The sequence below is a fragment of the Equus caballus genome, chromosome 2 (genome assembly GCF_041296265.1).
Source record: "Equus caballus isolate H_3958 breed thoroughbred chromosome 2, TB-T2T, whole genome shotgun sequence".
In the NCBI taxonomy this organism is placed as follows: Eukaryota; Metazoa; Chordata; class Mammalia; order Perissodactyla; family Equidae; genus Equus; species Equus caballus.
Window position 1 is genome coordinate 13,550,005 of NC_091685.1, and position 19,297 is coordinate 13,569,301.

Below are 19,297 nucleotides of genomic sequence, written 5' to 3' on the forward strand. Positions count from 1 at the left end.
TGGTTCCTCCACAGGCATTTTGCTGGATGAATGGACCAATGGAAGTGGCAAACCTGTTAAGTGTTCATCCCCTCAGCGGAAAATTTCCCTTTCCCCAGGACTGAGGCTCTGCAGATGCTAATTGACACAAGTTTTCAAAAAGCAGTTTGGCAGTGTGTAGCAAGAGCCATAAAAATGTTCAATACTTTTTGACCCAACACCCCGACTCCTGGGAATCTGTCCTAAGAACATTCTCCACATGATTGGTGCAAAGACTGTGTAGTAACATGAAATGTTTATGATGTAATGATAAACAAGTCTGGAAGAATTGACCACAGACTTGGCCGGAGACAGTAGTAGTTGTGTTAGAGTCATGAATTTATTGGAGAATCTTTTTCTCTTTCCCAAACTTTACATGTTAGAATATTGATTTTTACCCTTCTCTGCCACTCAGGGTCAATCAGTCAGGAACCTGGCAGAAACAGCACTCTCAGATGCAATAGCTGATGAAAGTTTAATAAAAGAACTGTTCCCTGTTTCCAGTCCATTCCACCCTCGTTTCTGCAACTCTCAGTGACTCACTCGACAATTATTGAGCATCTACTTATTGTCTAGTGAGGGAGGCGGACTTTCAAGTACATAAATTGTGTCATAAATGCAATAATAAATATATAAATCTAGTGTCATAAGGAGCATAAAGAAGCAACTATCTATCAGCAAGGAGGCATGTATCAAGGAAGACCTCAAATAGAGGATTGATTCATGTTCAGTTTTCTTTTCTTCTCCCCAAAGCCCCCCAGTATCTAGTTGTATATTCTAGTTGCAGGTCCTTCTGGTTGTGCTATGTGGGACACTGCCTCAGCCTGGCTTGATGAGCAGTGCTAGGTCCAAGCCCAAGATCTGAACCAGCGAAACCCTGGGCGGCGAAACCCTGGGCCAGCGAGGGGGACGTGCAAACTTAACCGCTCAGCCACAGGGCGGCCCCATGTGCAGTTTTGAAGGTTGTCTGCCAAGACTAAAGGGCCACAGCCTGTAGAAAGGCAGAAACGCATGGAATAACAAGGTGCATTTAGGAAATTACAAGTGGCTTCGCAGGGCTGGAAGAAACATTGGGTGGGTGGGAAGGAAATGTGGAAGAGAAGACTTTAGTTAGGTCAGCAGGGCTTTGTGTTTGGGAGCCATCATCAGATTTGCGTTTTAGAGAGGTCACTCTGGCCTCAGTGGAGAGAGTGGACCGAAGAGAGCAAGAATGAAGGGAGGCAGGGAAGAGTGAAAAGGAGAAAGAAGTCTTTGGGTCTTGGCTAGTCGGCCAGCAGATACCCTTTCTCAGCATTGGCCTGTCCTGACTTATACTTGGCCAACGCCGTGTCTCTCCGGGATTTCCCTCCCTCCTCCCCGCAGGCGGGCAGGGAAGGAAGGCGAGGGGTGGCCCTGCCTGGGTGGTCTCCTGCCCCGCCTCCCGCGGCGCCGTTGCCTAGCAGCGGATCCGGCCGCAAGGCTCCGGGTAATTTGCGGGCCCCTCAGCCAATGGGAGGGCGTCGCTCCGGCCCGCTCCCTTTTTTGGGGGCTACAGACGCCTCCGCGGCACTGCGGTCGCTACCTCCAGACCCGCCGGGCGTCGCGGGCCTGTGGCTTTGCCGGCACGCGGGACCCACTCCGGCCGCACCGCCCTGCTGCTCCCCGGTCTCACAGCCGCCGCTGCACACCCGCACGCCGCCCTCACCCACGCCCGCGCCCGCTCCTTAGCGGCCCCAGTGAATCCAACGCGGGGCCCCGCGGTACAGAGGGACCAGGCCGGCCGATGGGGGCTCCCAGATAACGCGGGTTGGGGGCGCCCACGCCCCCCATCCCCGCCAGCATGGCTCGGCCGCCGCCCCTCGGGGAACTGCCCCCGGGCTACACACCCCCAGTTCAACCCGCAGCACCCCAGGTGAGTGGAGGGGAAGCCGGAAGAAGGAAGATTAGGACCAGGTCTAGAGACCCCAGGTCTGTCACTCGGGCCTCTCTGCAGGGTGTGATGTCTCTAAGTGCCATGTGTTATTGCCCTCTTGGAAAAGGTGTGTCTGTCTGTCTGTCTGTGTCTCCTCTGGCATCCAGCTGGTGAGAGTGTCTGTGGGTTCACCTCTGTGTCCACCTGAGAATAGGTGTGTACTGTATATATGTATATATATGTATGTATTCTACTCTCAGAGAACAGGTCTTTGCCTGAGGAGGTGTGTTTTGGGTGGGGGGCAGAAAACAGAGTTAAATCTTTTTCCAAGTTTTGGCGTGGGTCTGTGTAGGTCCTCCCTGTCCTGCATCCAGAAACCAAGAAGCAGGGGTTTGACAAAGGGTGCACATAGGGAGAAAAGCGAAGGATTGCATGCATTGTTGCAGTAATGCCTGGCTGACCCTTGTCTTTCCATCCCAGATCCTAGTTGGGAGCCTGAAGGCTCCACTCTGGCTTCGTGCTTACTTCCAGAGCCTGCTCTTCTCTCTGGGCTGCGGGATCCAGAGACACTGTGGCAAAGTGCTCTTCCTGGGACTGTTGGCCTTTGGGGCCCTGGCACTGGGTCTCCGAGTGGCCATCATTGAGACAGACCTAGAACAGCTCTGGGTGGAAGGTGAGTTGTGGACATTGGCCATAGCTGCTTGGCTATGGGGAGCCCAAGACAAGAACAGAGTGAGGAACTGGCTACTGAGTTCTAGTAGGCTTTGCTCTGGGTCTAGAGGGGGCACCTGCCCACCAGAACCTGGGCATCTGGGAGCACTGCTCCCTCCCACACCTGGAAATGGACCTCTGCAGATGATGGAATGCTGTGAATAGGTCTATAAAACAGTTATCAGTGAGTATGTATGTTTATTTAGCATTTATTGCCAACCCTCTGTGTCTATTTTTGACTGCACAGCAGGGTTTGCGAAGGCAACTGAAACAAGACCCATCTTTCAGTAGCAAGGAAAGTGAAATCTGTGCTGGGATGTAACATACAATACAATACAAAGCAGAATATGATTATGTTGTATAAGAGAAGGAAAGGAGAGATCACATCTGACCAGAAGAATAAGAAAAGTTAGAACTGGAAGGCTGGGGAAACTGAGCAAATCATCTGGCAGGCCTTCAGGGAGAGGTCCCATGCAGCCAGGCGCCCTGCACCCATTGAGTAGAACAGCAGAAGAGAAACTGCACTTTGAGGCAACAACAGCATCAGATGGGACCAAATCCTCACTTCCTAATGGAAGCATTAGATGAAAATGATTTCTTAGGGGCCGGCCCAGTGGCACAGTGATTAAGGGCACATGTTCCACTTTGGTGGCCCGGGATTCGCCGGTTTGGACCCCAGGTGCGGACCTATGCACTGCTCATCAAGCCATGCTGTGGTAGGCGTCCCACATATAAAGTGGAGGAAGATGGGCACGGATGTTAGCTCAGGGCCAATCTTCCTCAAAAAAAAAAAAAAAGATTTCTTATTAATAATTTCAGGATAACTCTCTTCTTTCCTGGCGCCTGGTTTTATATGGCAGCTGTTTAACAGAGTCAAACTCCCCTCTGTTCTTCGCTGGGAACTTTGCATTTGTGGGCTCCCTCGAATCTCCCCCAGCCCTGGCCCACACCCAAAGGCAGGGCCCAGGTTAGAGTCGCACAACCTTGAGTTATTTCAAATGCTGACAAGCCCTGGGATCCAAAGCAGATGTTTCTTGGAGCCTGCCTGCCTGTTGGGCTCCCACACCCCGTCCCCACCCTACCCCCAGCCCCCTGCAGACTCTCACATACATACACACTCTAGGCCAGCCCTAGGGTCCAGAGCAGATGTTTCTCTGTGCCTGCCTGCCTGCCTGCCTGCCCGCCCCCAGCCCCAGGACACACATGTGCATACACACACATACACATACCCCCACCCACACCACTGCTGCCTGGGTGGTCCCAAATGACTCTTGGATTTCCTGCCACAATAGAAGCTGTCTCCCTCCCCTTCCTCCTCTATTCTCTAGATCTTCCCCGCTAAACACTACTTGAGCCTCCATGTTTCCTCATCCTCTCTCGTACACTCTAGCGTAGGACAGGCTAGATCCCACCAGATTTTTGCTGCTATTTGGAGGAGGGTGATGTCAGGAGGGTGATGTAGCCAATTCCTAGGGCTTTTTTCTTTATTTCAGAGCACCACTCTGTCCTGTGTTGGCTAGGGCTGGGGGCAAGATAAAGGCAGTGGTCCTGACCTGATCTATCCTCTGTAATTGAGCCTTCATAATAGTTGAGGCGGCAATGAGTTGCTGATCCAGGTGAGGACTGAAGAGTATTCTCTGTTTCTTTCCCGTTTGCTAATACAGAAAGCGAAGGAAGAAGCAAAACATTGGCTATCAGAGTTCTGGGCCAGAGTTCAGGGTCCTCTCCAGCTTTGCCATGGAGAGACTTGGGATGTGACTTGCCCCTCCTGATCAATTTTAAAGCTAAAGGGCTTGGAGATAGATTGTTCTCTAAAATAAAAATCACAATAGATAGCCCAATGGTACTTACTCGAGCAGTGATAGAGATGATTTGCACTTGGAGCTGTTCCTGAAGATAAGGAACATACAGACGTTCCATTTAGAAGGCAGAGAACAGCCACGTAGCAATTGGTAGAACCACTATCTACTCAAATAGCCCAGGCTGAAACCTTGGGAGACAGCCTCAGTCCTTCTGGCTCACCTAATTGGTTACTAAACCAGCAAATTCTTCCTTCTTAACCTCTCTTATAACAGACCCCTCCTTTCCACGCTTACGGCCATTGCTCTGGTTGGGGCCTTTTTCATTCTCTGGCAGTACACTGCTGATTCTAACGTTTAGAATGCTTTTAGCCACATAAAAGAGAAAGATAGGAAAGGAGGGAGGGTAGGAGGGAAGAAGGAAGAAGATTGATGTATTATCTCCTGTCACAAGAAATGTGGCAGTAGACAGTAGAGAAGTTCCAGGATGGTTAATTCAGCAAACCAAGGACATCAGCAAGGACTCCGTTTCTTTCTGTCTTTCCCCTCTGCCTTCTTCAGCACGTTGGGCTTTTGTCCTCAGGCTTATCACCTCCTCATCCCAAGGTGGCTGCTGCAGTGGCAGAAAAAGGAAGTCATCTCTGTCTTGCATCTCTTTGAAAGTGAGGAAAAATTTATGAGAAGCCCCCCAGCCAACCTCCCATTTGGTCACTTTGGCAAGAACTGTTTGTAGCATCCTATGCCTAAATCCTTCACTTGGCAAAGGCAATGGAATTAACTGTGATTGATTCTTAGACTAATCAAACGTCACCCCCTGAGGCTGGGGAGGGGCCCAGCTGCCCTGAGTCACTGGGCCTTTCAGAGGATGGCCAATGAAATCAAGGTCTGTCCGCCCCACCTTCAAATCTGCCTCCACACTGCCCTCCTGTGGTGGATCTAAATCTGATTGAGCCAGCCCTCTCCTTAAGCACCCTTTGACTGCTTCCCTCAGGTTTGGGGTCTCCAGAATCAAGGCCCAGCTTCTTAGCGCATATTCTACGCCCTCCTGTATCTAACTCGTTTTTTTTTTTTTGAAGATTTCATTTTTCCTTTTTCTCCCCAAAGCCCCCCGGTACATAGTTGTGCATTTTTAGTCGTGGGTCCTTCTAGCTGTGGCATGTGGGACGCCTCCTCAGCATGGCCTGACAAGCGGTGCCATGTCCGTGCCCAGGATCCGAACCAGCGAAACCCTGGGCCGCTGAAGTGCACGAACTTAACCACTGGGCCACGGGGCCGACCCCTGTATCTAACTCTTGATTGCTTCTCCGGCATTGTCTCTGCCTTACTCTTAGCAGTCCAGCAACGCTGAGCCTTCCACAGTTCCCTGCACAGACCTCATCCAGAAAGCCTTTTCCTGGTCCAGAAAGCCTTCTTCCCTTGGCCGATTCCTATTCATCATTCACAACTCCACTCCAGAATATATTTTTAGGTGATGAAAAAGTTCAGGTCTTCTCACCTCTCTGCTCAAAACCTACCGTGCTTCCCCATCTCACTCAGAGACAGCCTGAGTCCCTACAAGAGCTTACAGGTGAAATTTCTGGACCAAAGATTATGAACATTTCTGAGGGTCTTGATACGTTATTGCAATATTGCTTCCCCCGAATATTGTACCAAATTACACTCCTGTGGTAGGTTGGAGTGCTCTCCTGTAAGCCAGCAATGAGTGCTATCAATTTTAAAGTTTTTGCCAATTTGATGGATGGTAATTTATTGCTGTTTTAATTTGCATTTACAGGTTTCCCTCTAAGCTGGGCTCTTTTTCCATAGTAGTTAGCCAATTATATTCTCCTTTTTGTAAAGGCACAAAAGCTTTTAACAAATGTATTGATTTTGCTTTCTCCTTCCCCTGTTTGCCTATTTCTTCCCCATTTACTTATAGTCTTTTTTTCCTCCAGTTCTTTCTCATTTTTCTGTCACGTCATTTCTCTCCCAGCAACTGTTGAATGGTAACTCCGTATCTGTACCTACTATGTGCTGGGCAATTTCCTAAGTACTTTGCTTGCATTGATTTTAATTCTACCAAGGGAGGCATTGTCCCCATTTTACAGATGAGGAAATCGAGGGTCAGAGGGACTAACTAACTTGCCCCAAGCACAGACTGAGTATCAGAGCCAAGGCTCGAAGCCGGGTCTGCGCAGATTCTTGGTGCTCCTCTACACCTGCTGTCTCTTCTTGCCCTCACAGTACATCCAGTTCATCTGTCCTCGTACCGTCGTCATTGTTGTCGGCCAAGGTTTATTGTTCTCTTCCTCATTTTTTCTGAGGATTCTTTATTCTCTCTGATGTTTTAAATTGTCAGTGTTTCTTTCTCTTGTTTTCTTATTAGCTCTCTCTGGGTTCCTTCCTTCTCCCACGCCTCTTTCCCCTCAGCAAACTCACTTACTGCCGGGAGCTTATGTCTGTCCTCCCCTCCTGTCCCTCTTTGTGGCAGCTGTGGCCTAAGCCTGGGGAAGTAAACACTGCAGTGCAGCCTGGGGAAGGTTTGAGGAGTCAGGGAAGGAAGAAAAAGAGTAGGTGGAATTTGTCAGTGGAGGGGGCAGGTGGCTGTGTGAGACTGTGTTTATGAGAGGAGGGCCTGGAATGTGACTTGGTAGGGGATGTGAGCATAAGGGCAAATCGGTGTTGGGGGTTGCCAAGGGTTTGGGGTTCTCATGAGTGAGGAGATTATGCGGGTTTGAAAAAGAGATTGGGGAGCATGATGGTCCCAGGTGGGGCTCGAGTCTCAGAGAAGAGTGTGTATGGGCCCCAGGGGTGAAGTGACCAACAAGAAGAGGCCCCAGACAGGGGGAAGCACACTGGGTCTAAGACCAGACCAAGTCCACAGAGCTTCGGGGTGGTTTGACACTGGCGCTCGCCTTCCTCCAAACCACAGTCAGGTCATATCCCCTGACAGCGTCCTCGCCACCCCCGGGCCCCAGTTATAGACTGTGACTCCGTGGCCAGCATGACGCAGGCCTCAAGGGGTGCTAAGGTCAGGAGACTAAGGCAGGGCTGGCACTGGGATTCCCTGTTGTCTGGACAGTGAGACTGGTGAAAGGGATCTGGAACCCCTTCTTCCCCTTGGCCCACTTTGATGTCACGTCTGCCAAGATACGTGCACTGATTCCATGTATCTCTTGCATGAGTGGAAGCAGTGTGTTGACAGCATCAGGCTAAAGACTGTCTGATCCACCCCCTCGCCTGTGTCACCACAGAGCCCATTCTTACCAGGCCCTCCCATCCCTACCCTCTTTCCAGAGCAATTCGCAAAAAGCCATATGGATATAAATCACTGCCCTGCCCAGGGCAACCTGAACTAGGAACCAGCCCCAGCCCTAGACCTGTTCTTTTAGGAGACCCTCCCAAGGGCTGCCTCCCTATTGGCCCCTTTTGTCGCTCCTTGTCCTCCCCACCACAGCAGAGAGAGTCTGAGTGAGGGCTCCGTTACCAGGACACCCCCATAATCCCAGCCTGGCCCAGCTTATTTTTAAGTTATTTGTCCCAAACCCAGCCAACTTGGTTCATGTTTAAACCTTAGACCAAACCAGAATTCGATAGAGCCTCTCGCTTCCCTGTCAGAGCTCCGGATCCTGAGCAGAGGGCCAGGAGCCTGGGGAGTCAGTGTGACCATCAGGGAGAAGGCAGGGGCTTCTCTCAGCAGTGCTTCTCCCACTTGTCCTGGGAGGCCTCAGTGGGTTAGGGTCCCACATCCCCAGAGCTCTGATCCACCGAGGCGCTCTCCTCCCAGCTTTCTCTCTCTGCTCTGGCAGTGGGCAGCCGGGTGAGCCAGGAGCTGCATTACACCAAGGAGAAGCTGGGGGAGGAGGCTGCGTACACCTCCCAGATGCTGATACAGACTCCCCGCCAGGAAGGGGAGAATGTTCTCACGCCTGAGGCACTTGGCCTCCACCTCCAGGCAGCCCTCACTGCCAGTAAAGTGCAAGTATCACTCTACGGAAAGTGAGTCTGGCTGAGCCCCTGAACAGCTGGGAGTGAGATGTGCTATGACCAGGCTAGAGCAGGAATCCCTCTCTTCTGCTGATCTCCTCTGCCTCTGGCTATTGTAGGTCCTGGGATTTGAACAAAATCTGCTACAAATCAGGAGTCCCCCTAATTGAAAATGGAATGATTGAGCGGGTGAGTATCCTGAGCTGTTCTCTGAGATTGGGTCGAGGTCGAACCTTTTCTGCAGTAGGGGAGGGCTCAGAAGGATTCCGGGAGGCTAAAGTCTGGAGGTAGGGGGGTTGCAGGGGGCATCCTGCAAAGATTGTGGAGAAAGGAGCCCAGGGACAGGACTGATGTGGACTGGGATGTCCCTGGCAGATGATTGAGAAGCTGTTTCCGTGCGTGATCCTCACTCCCCTCGACTGTTTCTGGGAGGGAGCCAAGCTCCAAGGGGGCTCTGCCTACTTGCCGTGAGTGCTGCCTCAGCTGCTGCCGGGCCCTGCCTCCCTGCTTCGTCCCCTGCCAGGATTTCCCCAGCAGAAAGGAGGGGTGGGAGTGAAAATGATGATCGAAACCTCACCCACGGCCTAATTACCTCCCAGGCCAGGGTCAGAGCGTGGGCTACCCCAGGGCTCTCTCCACATCCCTCTTCTCATCACCTCCAAAGGAAAGGCAGACCTGTCTTATTTAAACAGAACAAAACACAAAGATGTATAAGATCTGAGCGAAGGAGAAAAAAGATCCCCAGAAAGAGACTTTGCCGGGAGAGTTAGCTAGGGATCAGCTGAGCTGTTGCCAATGTCAGAAAGAAAACCTATTACAGGCAGGTGCCCGTATGGTTATATATTAGAACCAAGGGTAGATGGCTTGGGAAGGGGCTCAGTGGGACTTTTCTGGGCCTTTTCCATGTATTAAGTACCATCTGTCCTGATGTCCATCTCAGCCCCTTAGATCCATCCACAGCTCACTGCAGCAGCCTGGTGGGCTGAGCCTGGGAGCTCTGGGAAGCTGAACCCTACACACCCATATGGAGGGACAAATGGGCAGCTAGGAGGAGGGTCGGGTACAGCATGGGTCCCCTAGCAACAGTTTGGAGGGTGGGAATTGATCCCTGATTCTCACCAACCATGGGCTTTCCTCCCAGGGGTCGCCCCGACATCCAGTGGACCAACCTGGATCCAGAGCAGCTGCTAGAGGAGCTGGGCCCCTTTGCTTCCCTTGAGGGCTTCCGGGAGCTGCTAGACAAGGCACAGGTGGGCCAGGCCTACGTGGGGCGGCCCTGTCTGCACCCTGATGACCTCCACTGCCCGCCTAGTGCCCCTAACCATCACAGCAGGCAGGTGCGTTCCAGCCAGGTCTGCCAGGGAAGGCAGCTTTCCTTCCGTTATCCCTCCTCGTATGCTCCTCTGTTCTGGGCGAGAGTGGATTATGCTCTGTGCTCTGCCCCCCACTTCCTGGACATTGTTACCCTGCCCCCGCTGTGCTAGACACCTAGAATATTCCATTCCGTTCAGTTCTCCTAAGGAACCAAGTGGCATATGAAGCCCTTTGTCCTTTTCTAAGCCCAGAAAGGCTAGACTTTATCAAAATAGGCTTTATGTGGAAACTGAGGACAAATTAGCTGAGTATGAATATCATACCTAGTTTCCTGAGTGTCTGTGTGGCCCTGTGAATGTGGACATTTTTCCAAAACCCACCAAAGTTATGCCAGCTTCTTCCAGCAGCCTATTTCCAGGCCTCTGCTCCCTCTTGTGGCCTCCTCTCTGCAGGACACCAGCTGTTCACTTACAGAGGAGACAAGAGGCTCAGGAGAATAGTTGCCTGCACTTCAGGCCTACAGAGCTCCATGGCAGGCATGTTTCCTGGAGGTCCCAGCCTAGGGACACCCAGGTATCCACAGCCAGGACCATGAGTAATGAAGCCCTCTCTTGCCCCCCTCCAGCCTCCCAATGTGGCTCAGGAGTTGAGTGGGGGCTGCCACGGCTTCTCCCACAAGTTCATGCACTGGCAGGAAGAACTGCTGCTGGGAGGCACGGCCAGGGGCTCCCAAGGACAGCTGCTGAGGTAGGGCCTCCCGTGGGAGCCGGCCAGGGGGCCCCAGGCATGGGAGTCTACACTCTGATGCCAGGAAGCTCTGGCAGAAGCCCCTGCACCCCGCTGACCGAGTGTTTAGCTCTGACCCCTAATTCTCCTGCACCCCCACCAGGGCAGAGGCCCTGCAAAGTACCTTCCTGCTAATGAGTCCCCGGCAGCTGTATGAGCACTTCCGGGGCGACTACCAGACACATGACATTGGCTGGAGCGAGGAGCAGGCTGGCACAGTGCTGCAGGCCTGGCAGCGGCGCTTTGTGCAGGTCAGTGTGGAGGAGGATGAGGGCAATGCCCTGAGGCTACTCCCTCCTCCTGCCCCTCAGATCCACCCTGTCTCTCCAGCTGGCCCAGGAGGCCCTGCCTGGGAATGCATCCCAGCAGATCCACGCCTTCTCCTCCACTACCCTGGATGACATCCTGCACGCCTTCTCTGAAGTCAGTGCTGCCCGTGTGGTCGGAGGCTATCTGCTCATGGTGGGTCGTGCTCCTGGCCCCTTGCCTCACCTCCACCTGGTGCCCACCCTGGGAGCCCCTGTCCAAGACTGTGCCCTCTCTCCCCACAGCTGGCCTATGCCTGCGTGACGATGCTGCGATGGGACTGTGCCCGGTCCCAGGGTGCTGTGGGCCTTGCCGGGGTGCTGCTGGTGGCCCTGGCCGTGGCCTCAGGCCTTGGGCTCTGTGCCCTGCTCGGCATCGCCTTCAATGCTGCCACTACCCAGGTATGCCAGGACTGCCGGGCAGACTGGGTGCCACAGCCCAGGCTACTCAGTTCCTCCAGCTGCCCGCCCCTGTGCCCCTCCAGGTGCTGCCCTTCTTGGCACTGGGCATCGGCGTGGATGACATCTTCCTGCTGGCACATGCCTTCACAGAGGCTCCACCTGGCACCCCTCTTCAGGTGAGGCCTCGTCCTCCTGCCTGGGCTCACCTGAGGCAGTTCTGCATAGGAGTTAAGAGCCTTTTGGTTGGGTGACCTTGGACTGGTAATTAACCTCTCTGTGCCTCAGTTTCCTCATCTGTAAACAGGGGTAACAATAGTGCTTATGTCGTAAGGGTTGTTGTGAGGATAGGTAAGATAATTCATGTCGAGCGCTTGGAACAGTGCATGGCACATACGTGGTACTCAATAAATGTTAGCTGCTGTATAGTTACTGTCCCTCCTCTGCCATTCCAAGTTCCCGAGCCTCCCCTTCACTCTACCTTGAAGACCCATGTCCCCCCCTCCCCCGTCCTGGCAGGAGCGCACAGGTGAGTGTCTGCAGCGCACCGGCACCAGCGTCACACTCACGTCCGTCAACAACATGGTTGCGTTCTTCATGGCCGCCCTGGTTCCCATCCCTGCACTGCGGGCCTTCTCCTTGCAGGTGAGGCATCACGAATGGGGCCTGGGCTCAGGGTGGGCATGGAGCTGGGGCCATGCTTCATCCAGCTTTGTGCCCGTTCTGTCCATCCCCCAGGCAGCCATAGTGGTTGGCTGCAACTTTGCAGCCGTGATGCTTGTCTTCCCAGCAGTCCTCAGCTTGGACCTGCACCGGCGCCACTGCCAGCGCCTTGATGTGCTCTGCTGCTTCTCTAGGTACCCCCACCCCACCAGACCTTCCTCCCTTGGCCCCATCCCATCCTGTCCCCTCAGCAGCATTTCCAGGCACAGACCTGTCACCCCCTTGCTCTGCCTCTTCCAGCCCCTGCTCTGCTCGGGTGATTCAGATTCTGCCCCAGGAGCTGGAGGATAGGACAGTACCAGTAGGCATTGCCCACCTGACTGCCACAGTTCAAGCCTTTGCCCACTGTGAAGCCAACAGCCAGCATGTGGTCACCATCCTACCCCCGCAAGCCCACCTGGTGCCCCCACCTTCCGACCCACTGGGCTCTGAGCTCTTCAGCCCAGGAGGGTCCACAAGGGACCTTCTAGGCCAGGAGGAGGGGACAAGGCAGAAGGCGGCCTGCAAGTCCCTGCCCTGTGCCCGCTGGAATCTTGCCCATTTCGCCCGCTATCACTTTGCACCCTTGCTGCTCCAGTCACACACCAAGGTAAGACTCCAGGCCCCGGAAGTCGAGCTGGGCCAGGGCAGAGGCTTAGGTGTCTCTGGGCCCCAAGAAGAGCAGAGGGCCTGGCCCACCACCTGAGGGCTCAGGGGCATCCCAGGGCCTCCGGCTTAGTTGCCATCTCCCACAGGCCATGGTGCTGGTGCTTTTTGGGGCTCTTCTGGGCCTGAGCCTCTACGGAGCAACCTTGGTGCAGGATGGGCTGGCCTTGACAGATGTGGTGCCTCGGGGCACCAAGGAGCATGCCTTCCTGAGCGCCCAGCTCAGGTACTTCTCCCTGTATGAGGTGGCCCTGGTGACACAGGGTGGCTTTGACTACGCCCACTCCCAACGCGCCCTCTTTGATCTGCACCAGCGCTTCAGTTCCCTCAAGGCCGTGCTGCCCCCGCCTGCCACCCAGGCACCCCGCACCTGGCTGCACTATTACCGCAACTGGCTACAGGGTGAGTGGCGAGGAGACCCACAGGGAGGGCTGCTGCAGGCAGGAGCCCCTGGGCCCACAGGCTAACTGTACCCTACCCTCTTCTCCCCCAGGAATACAGGCTGCATTTGACCAGGACTGGGCTTCTGGGCGCATCACCCGTCACTCATACCGCAATGGCTCTGAGGATGGGGCCCTGGCCTACAAACTGCTTATCCAGACTGGGGATGTCCAGGAGCCTCTGGATTTTAGCCAGGTTGGGAAAGGGCTGGAAGGGTCAGGGAGCATAGAGGGGCTCCAGGTCTCATGGGCCCAGGCCTTCAGCCTACTCTGCCTCTGCAGCTGACCACGAGAAAGCTGGTGGACAAGGAGGGGCTAATTCCACCGGAGCTCTTCTACCTGGGGCTGACCGTGTGGGTGAGCAGTGACCCCCTAGGTCTGGCAGCCTCACAGGCCAACTTCTACCCCCCACCTCCTGAGTGGCTGCATGACAAGTACGACACCACCGGGGAGAACCTTCGCAGTGAGTCCGGGGGGAGCCCAGCAACAGCCTCGGCCTGGACCCACACAGGCTCTACCCTAAGGCCCTGCCCACTGCTCCCTATGCTCACTGGCCACTCCTTCCTCTCCCTGCTGCCCCCTCCCCTCCGCAGTCCCGGCGGCCCAGCCCCTGGAGTTTGCCCAGTTCCCCTTCCTACTGCATGGCCTCCAGAAGACTGCAGACTTCGTGGAGGCCATCAAGGGGGCCCGGGCAGCGTGTGCCGAGGCAGGCCGGGCTGGGGTGCGTGCCTACCCCAGCGGCTCCCCCTTCCTCTTCTGGGAGCAGTATCTGGGCCTGCGGCACTGCTTCCTGCTGGCTGTTTGCATCCTGTTGGTGTGCACTTTCCTCGTCTGTGCCCTGCTGCTGCTCAACCCCTGGACAGCTGGCCTCATAGTGAGTCCTTAGAGGAGTGGCCAGAGAGACCCGTGGCTGCCCCACCCTCCCCTGCCCATCCCGTTATCCCTCTTCCCAGGAGCCCTGGGTGAGCCCTGCCCTTCCCAGGTGCTGGTCCTGGCGATGATGACTGTGGAGCTCTTTGGCATCATGGGTTTCCTGGGCATCAAGCTGAGCGCCATCCCTGTGGTGATCCTTGTGGCTTCTGTAGGCATTGGTGTCGAGTTCACGGTCCACGTGGCGCTAGTGAGTACAGGCACGGGGCAGGGGCAGGCCAGCTGATTCAGTGTTCATCAGATGATTATCAAGCACCTACTGTGTGATGGATACTATTCAAGAGTTGGGGCTATAATAGCAATACAGACAATCTTTACCTTCAAGGAGCTTGTATTCTAAGGGCTAGAGGTAGACAGTAAACAAGTAAACAAATAAATAAGCAAGCAGCCATTTCAGTAGAGACGAGGGTACAAAGACCTGACCAGAATGGGGTAAGGACAGAACGGAAGGTGAGAACATGGGAACCAGCAGGTCTCCCAGATGGTTTTACTGTGAAGGAGATCAGAGAAATGGGATGGTAGCTGGGTGGCAAGTGAATAAAGGTGGAATTCTACCAAGACAGAGATGGCAGAACCAAGGCAGGCAGGCCTTTCTCAAGGCGTATTGTCTGGAAGAGGAGGAGTGGGCCGTGGGGTGGGGGCCACAGGACAGCTGGAAGCACCAACATAAACCTGGCCAGACCTCACAAACAGCTCCCTTCTTTTTTTATCCCATAATTTCCCTATTATTATTCTGATTATAAGAACAATATATACTCCTTAGGGAAAAGAAAGTCTGTATGCAGAAAAGTACAAAGAAATAACTAGAAATCCTCTGAAATGCCACCCTGAGAAGTAACTGTTATCCCTTTGGTGTCTGTCCTTCTAGACCAGAGGTCAGCAAACTTTTCCTATAAAGGGCCTGTTAGTAAATATTTTAGGCTTGGCAGGCCATGTAGCTTCTGTTGCAAGCCTGCCACCGTAGCACTAAGGTAGCCACAGACAATAGGCAAGTGAATGGGTGTGGCTGTGTTCCCACAAACCTTTATTTACAAAAACAGGTGACAGGCTGTAGTTTGCCGACCTATTCTAGACATCTTTCTGTGTCTCACCAGACACATCTGTACAGTGTTCCCTGAATGGACTCATGCATGCTTCCTGGACAGTTCCCAGGGACTCAGTTCACCTGGCCTTCTGTGGGCCAAGGCCTGGGCGAGCCCTGGGGACAGATGAGCAAAAGTTGGGGGCATAGAGACCTGGCCTTGGTTGGCTGAGGAGCAGCTCCAGGACCACTTTGTTCCCCCAGGGCTTCCTGACCACCCAGGGTAGCCGGAACCTGCGGGCTGCCCGGGCCCTAGAGCACACATTTGCCCCGGTGACCGATGGGGCTGTCTCCACATTGCTGGGTCTGCTCATGCTTGCTGGTTCCAACTTTGACTTCATCATAAGGTAGGGGAGGGCGCGGGGCAAGGAGGCAGGGCCTGCCTTCGGTGGCAGCAGGGCCTGCCCAGGCTGACCGCCCACCCCCACCCAGGTACTTCTTCGTAGTGCTGACAGTGCTCACGCTCCTCGGCCTCCTCCATGGGCTTGTGCTGCTGCCTGTGCTGCTGTCCATCCTGGGCCCCCCACCAGAGGTGACCATACCCTTTGCTCCTAGCCCAGCAGACAGGGAAGGGACAGGCAAGGGAAGGGACAGACCCAGGACAAAATGCTCTCAGTGCCAATAGAAAGGGCGCAGCTCACAAGGACCCTCCCCATGAGGTGCTGCCAACTGAAGGTGGCATCCTCTCCCTTTGCCCAGATACCTTGTCCCTTTCCCTCAGCCCTCCTGGCTCCTTCATGGGACTGAGCTTAGCCTTTTGGGGTGCAGAGCAAAGTACAGGTTTGCCCCAGGCCTCACTATGCTATCCCTTGTCAGCTCTCATATCCCGCCGGAGGCCAGCAAGGACCCCAGCCTCCCAACAGTTGTGATAAGGCACTGGGGAGGTGCTGAAGGGGACTGCAGCCCTGGTAGCTCCTGGGCTCACTGGGGCTGGTGTCTCCCCGTAGGTGGTACAGCTGTACAAGGAGAGCCCAGAGGTCCTGAGCCCCCCAGCTCCACGGGTAGGAGGGCTCAGATGGGGGATGTCCCCCACTCTGCCCCAGAGCTTTGCCAGAGTGACTACCTCCATGACCGTGGCCCTCCACCCACCCCCACTGCCTGGCGCCTACATCCACCCAGCCTCTGATGAGCCTACTTGGTCCCCTGCTGCCATACCAGCTGCCAGCAGCTCCAGCAACCTCAGTTCTAGGGGACTATGTCCCACAACTGGGTGAAGGAGCAGCTGAAGCACTGGGTGGGTTCCTGAGTGCGAGACGCTCTCATGGAGAGCCCTGCTGCTGTCTGTCTGCATGCCCTCCCCTGACTCAGCCATCACAGACGTCCCTGCTATCAGACAAAACCGCCACCCTCTAGGCTGGGAGCAGCCTTGTGCCCCTGGGTCCTGTGGGCCTGTGCCTGTGTCTGGGTGGGGGTAAAAGCCAGCACTTCAGGCTGCAGTGCAGCCCTGTTCCCTCTCCCGCTCACACGGCTGCCCCCCAGCAGACCAAGCCTGTGGGATCCTCTAGCCAGTCCAGGCCCAGCCCCCTTCTGCTTGGTGACTCCTGGGTAGGCTCTCTGAAGCCCTGCCCACCTCCTACCACATAAATTATTTATATGAAGATGTTTATTTTTGTAGTGTGTGTAGATATTAGCTATGCTGAAAGTTTTATTTTTAAAGAGTGAAATATATTCTATATGAACTCAGCTCAAATGACTTTGGTGCTTTTCTTTCAGACAGACTTGAGAGTTTGCAAATGGAGTTGTCAGGGTCTAAGGTCCTGGGGTTACTCTAGTCCTGGGTGGGAAAGGCCCCAGGTTCTAAATTTTTGTCACATGACTTTGGTCTATTTATTCACCTGGCAACTGAAGACGATGTTCAGCAAACACATATTGGTCATATAGCTGGTACGAGAGTCCAGGCTAAGTGCTTAGTATACAAAATGATACAAATTTTTTTTGGTGTCAAACCCTACCGTGTGGCTTTCAGAGCCATCATAATCCAGCCCTGAGCACCTATCCAGACTCATCTCCCACCTTCCTGTTTCAGCCGAGTGAGGGGCATGGGTGGAAGGGCACAGCCACGCTACAAGTGGGAGGTGAAGTGGGAGCAGATTGGGAAAGTGGCCAGTTGAAGCAGAGATGGGAACAGCAGGGACTGGGGAGATAGTTTAGGAGTTTTATGCCCAGACCAACTGCCTCTGCAAGTCAGCAGTCAGCCTGGCCCCCCAAAGGCATCTTTGGCCAGACAACCAAGGAACCAGATGAGAGAACTGTCCAGAAATTGAGGTTGTGCTAGCAACCAGCGAGGCACTGTATTTAGGCTCTTTGTTCTGTGAAGCTTGAACAGTCCCATTGTACCAGGGCCTTGAAAGTTCTGGCCACACCCTGGGCGAGAGTACAGAGCCCCACCCGATGGGGTGGGAGAGGTCTCTTATTGCCCTTCTCCAGCTATTCCAGGGCTCAGTCTCCACTGACACACATACACACCCTGGGCTCGCGCCACCCCCGCACGAGGCGTGATCCCACCCAGAGAGCACTGCCTTCTCACACCCCACCCCATCGCGCCCAGGGCCAGAAAATCATCTTCTGACCAAAAGTGAAAAAAATAAAAAGACAGGGCCGGCCCGGTGACGCAGCGGTTAAGTGCGCATGTTCCACTTCTTGGCGGCCCGGGGGTTCGCCGGTTCGGATCCCGGGTGTGGACATGGCACCGCTTGGCACGCCATGCTGTGGCAGGCGTCCCACGTATAAAGTAGAGGAAGATGGGCACGGATGTTAGCTCAGGGCCAGGCTTCCTCAGCAAAAAGAGGAGGACTGGCTGTAGCTAGCTCAGGGCTAATCTTCCTCAAAAAAAATAAAAATAAAAAAAATAAAAAGACTACAGCTGAATCAACACTAAAATGTCTAAAAAGACTTAAGGAAAGCAGGTAGGTGGCTTGGAACCTAGAGGAGGGGGTAAATCCCGCGCGCCAAGGGGTAGAGGCTGGATTTGGGTCCAGTAGTGTTTGGGTCACTATGGAGGGGCTTTTGAGTGGAACAGGAGAGCTCACTAGGCTGGAACAGTGCAAAAGATGTCAGCCTACCGGGCCGCTTACCGGCTGGGTGACCTGGGAAAGTGAGCGACTCTCACTGAGATTCAGCATCTTCATCTGTGAAATGAGAAGATTAGAGCTAGCTTGTAGGGTGCTTTTTCTTTCAGCATTTTCATTGAAATCATTTATGTAAGAAATGACTTGGCATCTCATAGGTGCTCTCTTTTTGTAGCTTGTGCAGATGTTAGCTATGCTGAAAGGTTTTTGCTCTGATTGCATGCTTAGGGCACAACCTGAAACATGGAAGGGTATCCAGTTGGAGTTGGACCACCCCAGGAGTGGTCAGTCTTGAGGCAGTGACTACATCCAACTCTGGGGACAAGTCTTGTCTCTGGGGACAGTGACTGCAGACCAGCCCACCCTGTGTGGCACTTCACACTATTCAGCCCTCTGATTTATATACCCTTTCATGGCTCCCCATCACTGACAAAATCCAAGCCTTTTCCAGGCCTAACTCCATCTAGCCTCTGCCATCACCCCAGCTCTCTCTGCCACAGTGCCAGGCCAGACACACCCTCATTCAGACACACCACACTCTACTCTAGACAGGCTGAATTGCTTTCCCTGTTCACCACCCATAATTTCGCATATGCCATTCCCTCTGCCCAGAACACTTTGCCACCCCTCCTTGGTGAAACCATCCTTCAAGATAAATTGAATGCCATCTCCTCCAGGAGGGGTCATGATGTGCCTCCTACGTGGTCCCACGGCCCCTGCGTGTCTGTGCTCGGCCGTTTCCGCTTCTGTCCCTAGAACTAGGGGCTCCCTGCGGGTATGGAATGATGGGACTGGACAGCAATTGAGATTAACACTTCATCCCAGCCTGGTAAGGGACTCCACAGCCGGCGTCGGCGGCACACACTCTTACCTCTCCAGGCAAACCGGGCGCGGTCTCCGGACGTACTCGCAGAGAAGGGAAGCGAGGACTGCGCGCAGGGATCCCCACGGCGCCGCCCGCCCTGACAGCTGGTGTCGCCGACCAGCCCGTAGCCGCCTGCGATTTGCATACCCATGGTGCACCACGAAAACAACGGGTCCACCGTGCTTGAGTTCCAGCCTCACGGGGACTTGTCCACCGTTGTAGGGCATACTGTCCTTTAGAAATACACGGTCTATGTAAATTCCATGCGGGGAGCGCAATCCACGCAGGCACGGAACAACCCTAAGCGAGTTAAGTGTTATCTCGCTCTGGGAGGTTCCAAACGGAAAACGACAAGC

The 19,297-nt window shown here is 54.3% G+C and overlaps 1 protein-coding gene across 15 annotated transcripts; it reads left to right on the forward strand.

The window, feature by feature from the left end:
• The first annotated feature begins 1,354 nt into the window (after window positions 1-1,354).
• PTCH2 (patched 2) lies at window positions 1,355-16,691 on the forward strand. Of its 15 annotated transcripts, none has more exons than XR_011436385.1 (23): window positions 1,456-1,909; window positions 2,390-2,582; window positions 8,208-8,397; window positions 8,505-8,574; window positions 8,761-8,852; window positions 9,527-9,722; window positions 10,325-10,446; window positions 10,589-10,736; window positions 10,816-10,947; window positions 11,037-11,192; window positions 11,276-11,368; window positions 11,709-11,834; window positions 11,928-12,046; window positions 12,153-12,501; window positions 12,647-12,783; window positions 12,872-12,959; window positions 13,051-13,193; window positions 13,280-13,460; window positions 13,591-13,871; window positions 13,980-14,117; window positions 15,213-15,355; window positions 15,441-15,540; window positions 15,956-16,691. XR_011436385.1 is itself a non-coding variant. In XM_001496557.7 (22 exons), the coding sequence occupies exons 1-22, from the start codon at window positions 1,838-1,840 to the stop codon at window positions 16,220-16,222; spliced, it is 3,624 nt and encodes a 1,207-aa protein (XP_001496607.3). In that variant the 5' UTR covers window positions 1,355-1,837; the 3' UTR covers window positions 16,223-16,691. The 15 variants fall into 15 exon arrangements, 8 of the variants coding, with proteins under 8 accessions (XP_001496607.3, XP_014592957.3, XP_070116172.1 ...); XR_011436386.1 differs by having other exon boundaries at window positions 13,764-13,871; XM_001496557.7 differs by having other exon boundaries at window positions 1,355-1,909; window positions 12,647-12,959.
• The last annotated feature ends 2,606 nt before the right edge of the window (window positions 16,692-19,297 follow it).

Excerpts from the sequence above, each read along its gene's own strand:
- PTCH2 (XM_001496557.7), top strand. The coding sequence starts at position 1,838 with ATGGCTCGGCCGCCGCCCCTCGGGGAACTGCCCCCGGGCTACACACCC. Across the intron at positions 10,948-11,036 it reads TCGGAGGCTATCTGCTCATG|CTGGCCTATGCCTGCGTGAC; the intron begins GTGGGTCGTGCT and ends CTCTCCCCACAG. Across the intron at positions 11,369-11,708 it reads CACCTGGCACCCCTCTTCAG|GAGCGCACAGGTGAGTGTCT; the intron begins GTGAGGCCTCGT and ends CCGTCCTGGCAG.